Raw genomic sequence first — 14,650 nt, 5'->3', positions numbered from 1 at the left:
ATATATATATATATATATATATATATATATATATATATATATATATATTTCTAATTTCCTATGAAACAAAGACAATGTTTCCTTTGCCTATTTCGAAAGTATACAAAGATTAAGAAGGAATGTACATAAAAGCATATTAGTTACTATGAAGTTCTACATAGAGATTACAGCTACTAAGCATGAGGATATATATGAGATAAAAAGTTCCCCCAGGTAAGATCTACAGGACGAGGAACTGTCAGAACATATATGAACAGTACAATTGAGAGTGTACTTAGCACATCACTGCCTTTGAGGAAATGCTATATTTCAGTTACATGAACATGTATATTATTTCCACAGATTAAAGAATACCATAATTAAGAACTGAATTTTCTTAACATATTTCCACAATAATTTACTTCAACCAGTGTATTTGTAATCACTATCCTTGTGCATAGTATCTACTGTGAAAAAGATCACTAATTTAGATTTCATTTCATTTGCTTGTGCAAAGCTCTGCCTGACTGGCAATGATACATAAACACGACTTGTGGAGTAGATGAAATGTTTACACAATAACTTAAAGGTCTTATCATTTTATTGTACAATTCCTACCATAGAATTTAATATAAATGGACCCAAATGATTGCTTATATTATGCAGTCTAACTTTGAATTACAAATAAAAAGGGAGCTTGCAAATATGTTCAATAGCAAGGTGGTAAAGATCATGTAGAACTTGTATGGGCACCTTCCAGGAAGTAATTTAGCAATCTCTGCCCAACGGTTTCCCAGCCGCTTGTGTGCTTCGTATATGATCCTGTCTTCTTCTTCCGTCCAAGAAGATTTCTTTACTTCGGGGTTCAGGTGATTGTGCCATCTTTCTCTGCACTGCTTACCTATTCTTCCTTTTAAATGTTTTGCAATTAAAGACCACCTTTTTGGTCCATATTTCTGAACTAATTCAATAACCTAAAAAATAAAACCAAAGGTTGAAAAAACATTACCATGAGAGAATTTTAAGATGTAACTGAAGTATGTCAAGGCTGGAGTAGTCATATATATATATATATATATATATATATATATATATATATAGTTATTTATATAGGAAAGATCTGTAATTACTGACTTTTCATTTCCTCCATCAAGCTGAAAAAATACAATTTGTACATTTTTCCTACACCTTGTTTTTAGCTTAACTGAAATTAGAACAGTTCATCTCCTCAGCCCAACTTTACTCTGATCCAGTGTCAAATATCCATCATAAACATTCTATATTGGTGAATTAATTAAATTTAGCATATATCAATATCTGTATCTACTTGCAATATTTTTAAAAATAAAATTTAAAGGCTAAATGTAAAGCTTTGGTCATTTATTTTTGGTTTTTCTTTTTTTTCCCCAGTACTAGGTGTATTTAACAAACGCTCGACCATTGAATTATATTCCCAACCTGCCTCTTATTTCTGTTTTGAGACAGGGTCTCACTAAGTTACCCAGGCAGCCCTTTAACTTGCAATGCCCTATCTAGACCTACTGAGTAGATAGAATTATAGCCAATGCAACAGGCCCAGCTATTAAATATCTATTTTAAAAAGCCCCCACATTGTGTTTTATTTACTCATATTTATCTATTATCATTTTCATATTTATGATGTGTAAGTGTGAGCATAGGCATGTACAAACCATGGTGACTGTGTGAAAGTACAATTTTCACTAGGCAGTTCTCTCCTTCCACTGTAAATTCAGGGTTTGAACTAAAGTTGTGCTTTCATGGCAAACTACAGGACTTTTAGCAGTGGAGCCATCTCCCCAGCCCCAGATCACACATTTCAAAACCTATCATTGGCCATTAAGAAAAGTCAGACTAGAGGCGATCCACCCAGCACTGATGGAAACAGATGCAGAGACCCACAACCAAACATTGGAGTGGAGTGAAGGGAGTCTTGTGGGGGAGAGAGAGAGAGAGAGAGAGAGAGAGAGAGAGAGAAGAAAGAAACAAAGAAAAAAAAAGTCAGATTAGTCCTGGGCCTTGTGAAGTAAACTTCTGCTTATTTGCTCTTATGGGTATTCTATGAGTATATTAGCAACAGGCAAACTAAGCGCATAAATTAAAGAGCAATTCCTAGTGGAGGGCAGATGCTTCTATTCTTCAACAACTTTTACTGGCTTTTTATTATAATTGTTTTTTTTTTTATCATAAACCCTCTGGAAACAGGATGTCCTGACATTTATCTAATAATAATGGGGTTCATTTAAGGCCAAGAGAAAAAAATTAAGAACAACTTTTTTACGTATGAAGTTATTAAGTGTAAAAATAAAATTAAAATCTATTTTTAATGTTAATTAAAACTATGCCTTAAATGTTGTTAAAGTAAAGTTTAAATAAAGCATTCTTCCTTTTGTAAGTGAATCTCTCAAAAAGGATTGTATTTATTATAAGTAGTTTCACTCATCCTTGCCCTGGGGTGGAAAAAGCTGTATTTCAAGACATTCAACATTCAATTCTTATGAACACAAGCCTCTAAAGAACAGTACCAAGTAACTTAAAGTGAGAGCTGAGAAGATGATTCAGTTATTAAAGTGCTTCCCTTGCAAGCATGAAAACCATGCCCAGAATTCCATCCCCTGGAACCACATTTTTAAAAGCTGGGCACAGTGGCATGTACTTGCCATCCCAGCATTAGGGAGGCAGAAGGGCAGACCCATGATGCTCAGAGGCTCAACAACCTACCACTACTTGAAAGCTTAAGGTTAATGACTATTTCATAAAAACTGGAGGATGACACTGTCTTGGGGAACACCACCACCTATGTAGTCCTCGAGCCACCTCATGTACGTACGCAAGTCATGTATGTCCACCTCCAACACTAGCATACACATACACTTAATCACACACTTAAATTTTATGTGTTACAGCATGTTAATAAGAAAATAAATCTAATCCACCTGCACAGTGAACATAAAGAATATGAACATGAGGTAAGGAATTGCTCAATGGCACTTGCCATTAAGTCCGAAGAGCTGTGTTTGACCCCTGAGATCCAAACAGTAGGTGGAAGGAGAGGACTAGCTCCCACGAATTATCCTTTGACCTCCACAGGTAAGCTGTGCCATGAGCATGCATGCATGAACACACATGTGTCCAAATACATGCACACAAATAAATAACACTTAAAATTTTTTCAAAAGAATATGAATGTGTTACCCTCTGATCTTCTTCCTTAGTCCAAGGACCCTTTATCAATTCTGGATTTAAAACCTTCTGCCATCGATGTTGGCACTGAAAATCGGAACGATTCTGAAAGAATTTGGACAAATTTATTGTTAAATAAATGTCTTCCAAAAAGCAAATTAACCCAAATTTAAGTATACCCACATAAAATATGAATCAATAATATATTCACACCAAACTTTTACATGTAATATTTATTTTACATGCCTAAAATCCCAGTTCTGTTCTTTTAATAATCACGTTTAGGCTACAAATTAAAAATAATACATTTGAAATTAAAATATATACCTCTATATTATCCTTTATAATACAGCAAGCAGCAAGACATATTCCATAAAAAAATTGATCCAGAACTGAGAAATAAGTGACAGTAGGCATCGAAGCAGATATAAAACTTCAAACAGAACAGCTCAAATTCACATAGTACAAGTTAAAAAACAAAAACAAAAACATAAAGGCTCAGAGAGGCAGAGGCAGGCAGATCTCTGTGAGTTTGTGGCAGGCCTGGTCTACAAAGTTGAGTCCAGGATAGCCAAGACTACACAGAGAAACCCTGTCTCAAAAACAAACAAACAAACAAACAAAAAGCCTAAAGGCATCACTAGTGTTAAAAGCATAATTATTTATAAGTGGCACCCTCTAAATTATTAATCAAACATAAAATGTTTTTATAGAAGATATGCATTATAGTTCAATTAAGTAGGTTAATGGTTAATACAGTTCTGAGGCAGAGTGCTCAACTAGCATGCACAAGGCCCCAGGTTCAATCCCACTAACATACACACACAAGAAATGAAACAGCTTCAACTCCAAAAGTGATAAAATGAAGCCTTTTTTTAATCTGTTCATGACCAAGTATCTACAAAGTAATTCTAAGATAACAATAAATAATAATACCTACTATTTCATTACCAATATACAACCTACAAAATTATCTATTCATATACCAGACTATAGAAAACCTAAAAATAAATATAATGGATGCATAAAAATGTCTTCGCTATTAATGCCTTTGTACCATAAGACTGCATTACTTTTATTTAAACTAAGCTTCTTTATGTATAGCTTCCATCTATCTAGGCTGATGCATTTAAAGCTACTTCTTTCTTCAAAAACAACTTTCATATAATCTTGTATCAATTCTATGTCCAATCTAGTATACTAATTTCCAACTTAGCTTGCTTTTATTGAACACGTGTTAAATGACAGAAAGTATGCCAACCTTCTTATGCCTGTAATTCTCACAATACTACAGAAGCAAGTAGCTGAAGGCCAAAGAGGTTAAGAAATTTTTCTAAATTAACAGAGCTGACATTTGAATACAGTTTAGACTAACTTCACAATCTATTTTTCCTCCCATTATTTGACCTTAATTTTTAGGTTATACTGAGAGATTCTATGATTATATGGGGGAAAAAAAAAAGTACAGGTAACATTGTTTCTAAAACCAAATTTAAAATATGGGTAATTCTAACTACCCACAATGCTCTGAAAAATAAGTACATGCAAAACTATTTCCATAATCTATAAATTACAAGCCAATTAATATGTAAATATTGGTATGATGAACAAGCATAATTTAAAATAAATACATAAATAGCCAGGTGGGGTAATGCACACCTTTAATCTTATCACTCAGGAGAAAGAGGCAAGCAGATACCTATGGGTTTGAGGCTAGCCTGATTTATATAGTAAGCTCAGGCTAGCCAGGACTACAAAGTAAGACTTTATCTCAAAAAAAAAAAAATCAATAAAAATACTTAAAAACATATGAATTAGATAATAAACCTAACAATTTTTTCTTTATTTTATTGGGTAGCTGTCAAAATGTTTTAATAGTAAAATTCTTTCAAAATATTTTAACATATATCACAGTTAAGGTCAGTCATAAAGTAATTGCCTCAATTTGCAAGGCCCTAGATTCAATTTCCAACATAGAAAAAATATAACCATTTATCACAAATATTTGTGAAGTCCTACCCAAACTTAATGCCATTTTTGTTTTATAGTAATAGTCCTTTCGGGCCCCTGGATAAATGCTTCCAGGCTTGAGTATCTGTTATTCAAAATTCTTGAGACTAAAAATATTTCAGATTTCAGGTTTTTTTTGGATTTGGAAATATTTACATATATATAAAATGATATCTTAGAGATGGGACATATTTATAGATGAAACTCATATATGCTTTATATCTACCTTATACACACAATCTAATAATTTTATACATTTAAGTACACCTGGCATTTTTACTGTGACATATATACTAGGTCACGTGTAAAACATTAGACTGTGGCTCTGTGTCAGTACTCAAAAAGTTTTGAGTTTTGAAGCACTTCAGATTTCAGATTTTTTTATTTAAAGTACTCAACCTGTACTAGAAAAGTGTTTTCTAAATCATTAGCAAACAACTACAAACATGCCAGAAAAAAAATTTAACCAGATATTTTAAAGAATGAAAACACACTTCTAAAAGCCAGAAGATGTAACCCAATGCATAAGTAAGATGTTGTTACAGAAATGCAACTTCACATCTCACTTACTTGAAGATGACTAGCAATTAGAGTCCAATCATCAGTTCCATGTTGTTCAACCAACTTCTTTAACTTGTCATCCTGTTAAGAGAGGCATAAAAGTTAGAATCTTTCCTCAACCCCTAGTACGCAGAAGACATTCTCATCCTCTCAAGTCATACTTGGTTTTCATTTTGAGAACTAGTCACTATTACACAAATTCCAAACTATTTCAGACAATCCCAAAAATCAACCATTCATGTCACTTACTGATTTTTTTTAAAAAGAATGCACAAGTAAATTGATTTTTCCTCACATTGTTTTTATAATTCCTTTCATAATTATAACAGTATTAATTAATAAATATGAGATTAGTAAATCTTGCCAGGTAACTACCTCATCTCTTGTCCACTTTACTCTGTTCCAGAGTTTTTTCAGTCCTTTTTGCTGAGGTACTTCATAATCATGATCAGCGTATTGAAGGTCGTCATCCTCGTCCTCACTACAAAACAATGTGTACGCCCAAGAATTTTACTTAAATTATTTAATTCAAACAGGCATGCCTACAGAAGCTATTCAGAATAAACCATACAGTCTCAACATTAATCAAAGAATAAAAAAATCAAGTCTTAAAAGGGAAGATGGGAACATACATGGTACTGGAATACATGTAACATCAAAAAAAGAAACTATCTGGGAAACAATGGGGCCCTATGAGACAGGATGAGTAAAAGCAAATCAGCAAGCTATGGGTTCAGCAAGACAGTCTCCAAAAATAAATTGGTCTATACTGAGGAAAACAAGATTGTCTTCTGGCCGCCACAAGCACATGCACACATGTGCGTGTAAACACACACATACAAACACGAGAGAGAGTGATAGAGAGAGAGAATACAATTAAAAAATAATAATTGAGGCCATGAGATGATCCAAAATATTGATGTACTGAGGGCAAACAAAATCAGAGCCTGAGTTTTTGTGGGAAGAGGGTGGAAGCGAGAGAGGGAGGGAGGGAGGGAGGAAGGAAGGAAGGAGGGATTTACAGAATGAAGCCCCCCCCCAGAGAGGCACATCTCCTTGATAATCTAAATTAGATGACACTGAGTAGCCAGAGTAATGAGTAACTGAAAAAACTGAAAACAATGCTCTCTAAATTTATTTAAAACTTTTCAAGTACTAACAGTATGACACCTATGAAATTTCCCACTTAAAACTTCGCACTGGGCTAGAGAGATCCTTTAGGGGTTAAGCACACTTGCAGATCTTACAAAGGCCTAGGTTTGGTTTCCAGTACCCACACAGTGGCTCACAACCACCTATTTCACCCTTTTCTGGCCTCCTCAGGCGCTAGGCACACACATGGTTCACATATATTCATGCAAGCAAACACTCATATGCATAAAAAATTATTTTAAAGAAATCTTGCTAGGCATGATGGCACAGGTCTTTAATCTCAGCACTCAGGAGGCAGAAGCAGGTGGATCTCTACTTGAGGCCAGCCTGGTCTAAACAGGAAGTTCTAGACCAGCTGTAGCTACACGGTGAGACCTTATCTAAAAATTTTTAAATAAATCATTAAAAGAAAACAAACTCCACAACTATTAGAAAGCAATATTATTACTATTGCCATTTCCTAGAGTTAAAAAAAGCTTGAAAAGTAACTAAGAAAAGTAACTTTGGGCTAGAGAGATGGCTCAGTGTTTAAGAGCACTGACTGCTCTTCCAGTGGACCTGGGTTCAATTCCCAGCACCTACCTGGAAGCTCACAACTGTCTGTAACTCCAATATCTGGCACCTTCACACAGACATACATGCAGGCAAAACATTAACGCATATAAAGTAAATTTCAAAAAAAAGAAAACTAACTTCTTCCTAAAGTCTCACCAAATATGCATAGGACTCTAAAGTTCAATAGCCAACCACTTTACTATATAGAACACACGGGAAAAATGAGAAAAGCATAGGAAGAAGCTGGAATTAGCCAAGACAAACCTCAAATACATTCTGAAATAAGAACATGGTTCAAGTTCTAACATTATAGCCCTAAACACACTAACCTCTTGGGTCTGTTACCTACCTTTAAGAAAAGGGGATTCAGTATTATGTGACTAGATTGTCTAACAGTATTCAAAATTATTTTTTGCCTTACTAAAGAATTCAACTCCTAAAAATTAATTCTGATTCCAAGTATCAAGTCTGAAGATTTGACTAAATTTAGTACAACATACAAATGACTTTTAATATCTAAATGTAGTACACAAACTCAATCTTACAAAAATTAAAAATTAAGCTCTAGATTTTATACACACATACACACACCCTTTACAGGAACCTCTAATTTCCTCTGACTTGTCAAATCCATTTGACAAAATTCTTCATATTTGAGCAGACCAAACAGCAAAATTATCTAGACTATTTGCTATGATTCCTATATTGCAACAACAATCTGCTAGCTCTTAGTATTGTTTTCAAACTATGCCTCAAATCAACACACAGATTTAATTAAAGAAAGTATCTATTATTAGAGGCCAAAATCAATTATCAGAAATATGGGATTAACCAACACACAATAGCACGGAAATGCTTCAAAATTTAGTGATTTCAAATTTCTTTTACAGAATATCTGCTCTTTCCCCCCACTCCTCAGATACAGGGTTTCTCTGTGTAGCCTGGCTGTCCTGGACTCATTTTGTAGACCAGACTGGCCTTGAACTCACAGAGACCCACCTGCCTCTACCTCCCGGAGTGCTGGGATTACAGGCGTGCACTACCTCCATCTTTCTTGATACTCATCCCATCTGCCAACCTTCCCAGCAAAAGAGTAAGTTCACAGACCAGCATTACCACGTTTACCTCCCAAAACCAAGCACAGTACCTGTCATTCAAAGGTTTGTAAAATCTTTCTTTTCCTCTACCAGCTTTATACTCCAAAATTTGTGGTATTCCATTTCAGCCCATCTAAAATGTCTGACTTCCTCAATACCAGTGTGATCTCAAAGGAAATACAAGAAGGAAAAAGCAACGAAACAAACAAAAACTCTAGAGCAATGCTTCTCAACCTGTGGATTGTGACCCCCTTTGGGTTGCATATCAGATATTTATATTACAACTCATAACAGTACCAAAATTATAATTATGGAGTAATAATGAAATAATTTTATGATTGGGGGTCACCACAACATAAGGAACTGAATTAAAGGGTTATAGCATTAGGAAGATTGAGACTGCTATGGAAGGATAGGGAAGACATTCTCATTTGCTAAAACCCAAATGAACCACCAAATGGTAGAGTTTTAAGAAGCAGAACCTGCTAAAACAAAATTTTTAAGCGTAATTCAGTCAGCACACAAGCGGTTGATTGAGGGTTTCTACAATCTGGTCTAAGCTTTCCTAGAAATTCCCCAACAACATTCTGACCCCCAGAAAAACTTGTCAGGCATACTTCTCACAATTTCTCTTTGTCCTCATTCCCCTCTGGTCCCAAGAGCTTCCATCACAGCATATTCAAAACTATTTTTTTAACTAAGTTATCTCTATGCCCAAACTAATTTTAACTTAGAAGTGTGCTTGCTTAGATCGCTAATAAATCATAAAAATGCCTATACCACATCTTATCTGTATAAAAGCCACCTTAAAATTCTTATATTTTAAGATATGAGTTATAAAAGTGTTACTTTGATCAAAAAGACTAGTCACCAAGGAGTAATATTTCTAAAACCTTGTTCACTTTAAAACTCTGCTCTTGCTGGGCATGGTGGCACATGCCTTTAATCCCAGTGCTCAGAGAGGCAGAGGGAGGTAGATCACTGTGAGTTCAAGGCCAGACTGGTCTACAAAGTGAGCCCAGAAGAGCCATGGCTACCCAGAGAAACCCTGCCTCAAAAACCTAAACAAACAAACAAACAAATAAATAAATAAATAAATAAAATGTTTAAAAGCTTCTGCTCTTTAACTTCTGACTGTATACTTTGTGAGGAATTTCTATTTCTATGTGAGGTTGTATTCTGTTTTTCACTTAACATGGCCATCAATTTCAGACAGTAAGCTCCACAGTCCACTCAGCATTCAGGAAGCTGGGTGAGTCAGTGAGGGAAAGGACAAGGTAGAATTCTTGGAATCATCTCTGCCACTGGGACTTTCCTAGCATTTAACTAATCTACCTTTTAATTTTAGCTTAAACTCTTTGTGCACAGGCTTCTTTTGTTTCGATTTTTGTGTTCAGAGATGAGTGTTGAACTCAGAGCCTTCATTTGTACTAGACAAGCATCATACCATGCAGCTATATCTCTAGCCCCAAGTTATTTCTATGTGCACTTGATTGCTGAAAACAGGACACGATTTCTAGTAACATAACAAAGAAGCCTAGAAACGTATCAGTTTTACTATCTATAACAAGAAGATGCCTAAGGATGCTTATAAATTACTAAGAAGAAAAGGGAAGGGCTTGGGCTAGCAAGATGATTCAGAGACAGTTGTACAGGCCTGAAAACCTAAGTTTGATCTCCAGGACCCACATGATGGAAAGAGAGACTTGACTCCTGAAGGCAGTTCTCTTACCTCAGCACAAGAGCCCCTGCACATGCTTACATGCCCCCAGACATACACTAGCACATACATACACATAAAAAATTCTCAATACATAAGCATATTATGTTCAAGTAAAAAATGGTTTACAGGTAAATAAAGTAATAGGGATGACTATGAAACGACAAAAAGAAGCACAAAATATCTGTAACATGTTAGAATATAAGCTAATAGGATATGATAGTCATGATTTACTTGTGAATCAATACACAAAATTATACTTGGTTTTTAAAATAAAAATTTGGGAGAAGTACAGAATAACAGACAACCTAATAAAGATGAATTAAACAAAGAATATAATTTACTTTTACTGAAAAAGTAACCTCTAGTTTGAAATTAAAAAATTTGCCCTAGTAAAACTGCTTCAATTTGATCACATTTTTAACTCAAATTTCCTCAAGTCTTAAATATTTATAATAATAATAATAATAATAATAATAAAACACGGCTGGTCATAGTGGCTCAGATCTGTTATTCCAACACTTGGGAGACTGAGTCTGGAGGATTTTCATGAATTCAAGTCCAGCCCAGGCTACATAATGAGATGGTGATTTTGAGGCTTTGAGGCTCTTCAGTACTACAGAGTGAGACCCTGTCTTTAAAAAGAGAGACAGACAGAAAGAAATAGAAAAAACTTTGTTATGCTTCTTGAGGTCACTGCAACTGTATGTTTATTTTCAGTTCCACTGCACTCAAAAATTATATTTACCAAGCTGATTTAACAAAGTGAAATCAGGCCACCCAGTGGTTAATATGCTGTACTGCATGCCTGAATATCGGCTTCCACCTCCAGACGACAAACTAGCTTTATTAGAGTAAGACAAGGTTTGACTTCAAACAATCTAGACCATTGCTATCACAACACTGAAATAAAGACTGAAAAGAATTCTATATAGTTATCCATAAGCAAAAACAATAGACAATATTTCTAATTATTTTAAAGTATGTATATTTAAAAAAAAAGGAAGGTTACAAAAGTCCTCAAAATACCATACACATTAAAATTATAAGCTACCTTGCAGACGAAAGAGTCCAAACCCCTTATATTAACAATTAAAAACTAAAAATTATATCTGCTTTCCCAAAATAGTATTGCTAGTTAAAGACAGAGCTGGCTAAATAATCCTTTCTCATAGTCTTGTATTCATTCACTCCACTCATGTTTCTAGAAACAACAGTGACGGTCTCACATACATACACAAATGCATATACACCATTAAGGAAAAAACTTCCTATGTAGAATCTAGCTTTCATCTCATCATTTTAATTTAATCACCAGTCATCTTAAATTATATTTATAATACCTTAATCTGCACCTAGTAAGTAGACTTTGCAGCATCAGAATTATTGTGAATTTATTTTTAAGCATTCGATTAGCTTTTAAAAACTAAACTGGAGCAGAAAAGATGACTCAGCAGGTTTTTTCTGCCAAGCCTGTCAACCAGAGTTTGAGTTTGAACCTCAGGACAACCATGGCAGAAAAAGTGAACTAATTCCAGATAACTGTCCTTTCAGCTTGCATACCTTGGCATAAGTGCATGCACGAGCGCACACACACACGCACACGCACACACACACACACAAAGATAAAAAAGTTTAAGTACTAAAATAAAACTACAGCTACTTTTACATAAAATGCTTTAAAAATCAAATAATGCTGTTAAAAGATGTCCTAATATAAGAATTAGCTGTAAATTGTGTCATTAAAACCCCCATTGGGTTCTTAAACTATTTTAAGTCACAAAACTACATCACCTTTTTCTATATGTAAATCTCAGTGACAAACTCTGCAGCTACTAAAAAAAACTAAAAATAACCAACATCATTTGGTTATTTCATACTTAGGGCAAACATTTTCTGCTCTTAACTGTTTTGGGTTTTGTTTTTGTTTTTCAAATCACACAGAAAACGTCTTACTATATTTATGCCTGTATCCTTATGCAAAACTGGAGGTTTCTGTTTCTCTATTATAAATTGAATTCATATATACTAAGATTCTTAGCCAAAAGAAGACTAGAGTGAAAATGAATAAGTTATTTCACCCTCAAATACTTCACATTATATTATCTTCTAATATGCATGAGTCATATTTAAATATACAAAAAATTAACAGCACATGGAAGTCACTGAATAAAACCCGAAGAAACACACCAGAGGTGGTGATTTCCCACCACATCCTCTATTCTCCCAGAGAAGTATAGTTTCACTGCAGTGCAATTACTCTGGACTTATAACTCTTTACACCATCCTATATTGTTTCAATTAACTTAAACATCTGGCAAAAAATAAAAGTCAACAGTACAACTAATGTTTAGAGGTCAAACTCAAAATACAGTTAATAATTTATAATTATTAAACCATTTCTCCTTAGCCTATTAGGAAACAAGATCAACTGTGACATGAAAAGGCAAAAAAAAAAAAATTTGAGAGAAGAATCTGACATTCATCTACCAATGTCTAGCAGTAGCTTTTAATTAAATGACAGAATTAGCCAAGACACTGTTTCAAGGAAGATTAACACTAATTCTAAGTAGATAATGGCATATTAACTCATCACTTTGCATCATTTAAAAACATTGTTAGACTTCAAAATTCAAAAAAACCTAAAGCTGTACCACAGCGCCTTATTTATTTTTAAATCTGCATGTTTTCCAAAGATGGGAATGTTATGTCCTTGAAGTTATAGATTAGCAGTTCTTACCTGCATGGTCCTGTTTCCATCCCCCAAAAGATAAGTGGCACCATCTGTAGACACTTTTGGTTGTCCCGACTGTGGGAAAAAGGGCTACTGTCTTCTACTGAGTAGAGGTACTGATGCTGCTAAAAATCCTACAACTATCTAATCCAAAATAATAATAGTGCCAGGCCAGTGTGCCTGCAGGTGTATGCACATTTGTTCCACTTCAGTGTTTAATCTATTCTGTAGCTGCTACACATAAAGTAAGTCGGCCATAATTAAATTTGTGTTGATATCTGTAGAATCATCTTACATACAGCAGATGCTTAATAAATGAATAACGCAAAGTATTTTTGTGTAATTATTTTAAAGCCAAATCTGCAAGAATGTCTCTCAATACTAAATTTCAACGCAGGAAATACAACTCTAAGATTTTTGAGGCTTTGGATTTAGATAAATGGAAGTATTTGGAAAATACTTTTCAGGTTTCCTTAATACTGAAAATCGAGACACTAAATTTCTGTCATCTGATTATTCTACACAATTTAGGAGCGGTGATTAAACAGCGGCATAAAATAAAAGTTGTGCCTAAAGACATTCTAGCACATCTTTCAACAACAACAATGAAACTGGGTGTCCTGTACAACACAGATACATTCAGGATCCAAAGCGAACGCTTGGAATACAAAGTAACTAAAACACACAGTTAAGATCAAGTTTACCGGATGGTAACAAGGTAACAAATCTTCTCAGAAGGTACTCAGAACCTCAGAACAGCAGTATGGGGAGTGACAGAAGAGATTTAGCAGGCCCCCTTCTCAAAAGGACTTCTCTCAGAACGCCGCCTGCCCAGGTTTGTCAAGGAGATCGTGTTTTGATTTGGCACGGTAAGTCGGAGGAGTGAACCCCAGTTTCTAGTCATCCAGGCAAAGGCAACCACTTCCCCCGGCGTGGCGCATCCCCCTCAAAGTGCGCAAAGTTACCTGGCAAGAAACCTCCCCGTAAGTGGCTAGGAGGGGTTGGGAGCCCGGGGTTAGCGCCCTCCACGCAGCGGTCCTGCCTCTTCCTCTCCTGAAGGATGCGCTCCGGCCAGCGCGGCCGAAGGGGGTGTGGGGCAGCGGGAAGGAAAAGCTATGCCCAGGCCGAGAGGGCCTGGTGGGGGACCGGCCGGCGAGGACCGGCGGCCGGAGCGACGGGGCCGCCAGGCCCGGGCCGAGGGGGAGGGCACCCACCTGCGCGACCTCTTCGCCATCCTTCAAGTACCGCATAGGCGCGGGCTGGGCGGGGACGCGGGGCCAGCCTCCTCCAGCCTCGGGCGGATGCTCCCTTCTCCGCGACCCTCCCGCCGCTCCCCCCAGCTCCTTCCCTCGGGGGGCCGAAGAGCGGAACGCAGGCCCCGTCAGGCGGGGGTCCGGCGGGACTGCGGGGCCGAGGGGCGGACCGAGACCCGCTGCTCCTAGCCGCGGCCGGGCCCGGTCCGGGATGCCCTCGACATGTCAGGAGGCGTGCTCCCGCCCTCCGCCCGCCCCCGCCGCCGCCTCCGCCTCGGAGCCGCCGGCCCTGCGCCGCTGGGTCACGGGCGCCGACCCCCGCCCTCTCCCCGCAGCGAGTTGCTCTGCAGCACTCGCAGCCTCCTGCAGGGTTTTGTCCGCACCGCCG

The 14,650-nt window shown here is 36.7% G+C and overlaps 1 protein-coding gene across 2 annotated transcripts in view; it reads right to left on the bottom strand.

Moving 5' to 3' along the window:
* The window catches only part of Mybl1 (MYB proto-oncogene like 1), a 35,330-nt gene extending 21,045 nt beyond the window's left edge, over positions 1-14,285 (bottom strand). For both annotated transcript variants that reach the window (XM_055603400.1, XM_055603401.1), the window contains exons 1-5: positions 14,224-14,285; positions 6,127-6,232; positions 5,761-5,832; positions 3,193-3,285; positions 733-953 (exon numbers count right to left, since the gene is read on the bottom strand). In XM_055603400.1, coding sequence (XP_055459375.1) covers positions 733-953; positions 3,193-3,285; positions 5,761-5,832; positions 6,127-6,232; positions 14,224-14,243 — 512 coding nt within the window. In that variant the 5' untranslated portion in view covers positions 14,244-14,285. The remainder of the gene's footprint in view (positions 1-732; positions 954-3,192; positions 3,286-5,760; positions 5,833-6,126; positions 6,233-14,223) is intronic.
* Between the last annotated feature and the right edge of the window lie 365 nt (positions 14,286-14,650).

This window comes from Psammomys obesus, unplaced genomic scaffold (genome assembly GCF_907164565.1).
Source record: "Psammomys obesus unplaced genomic scaffold, mPsaObe1.curated_primary_1811, whole genome shotgun sequence".
Classification (NCBI taxonomy): Eukaryota; Metazoa; Chordata; class Mammalia; order Rodentia; family Muridae; genus Psammomys; species Psammomys obesus.
This window is presented reverse-complemented; position numbering and strand designations above follow the sequence as displayed.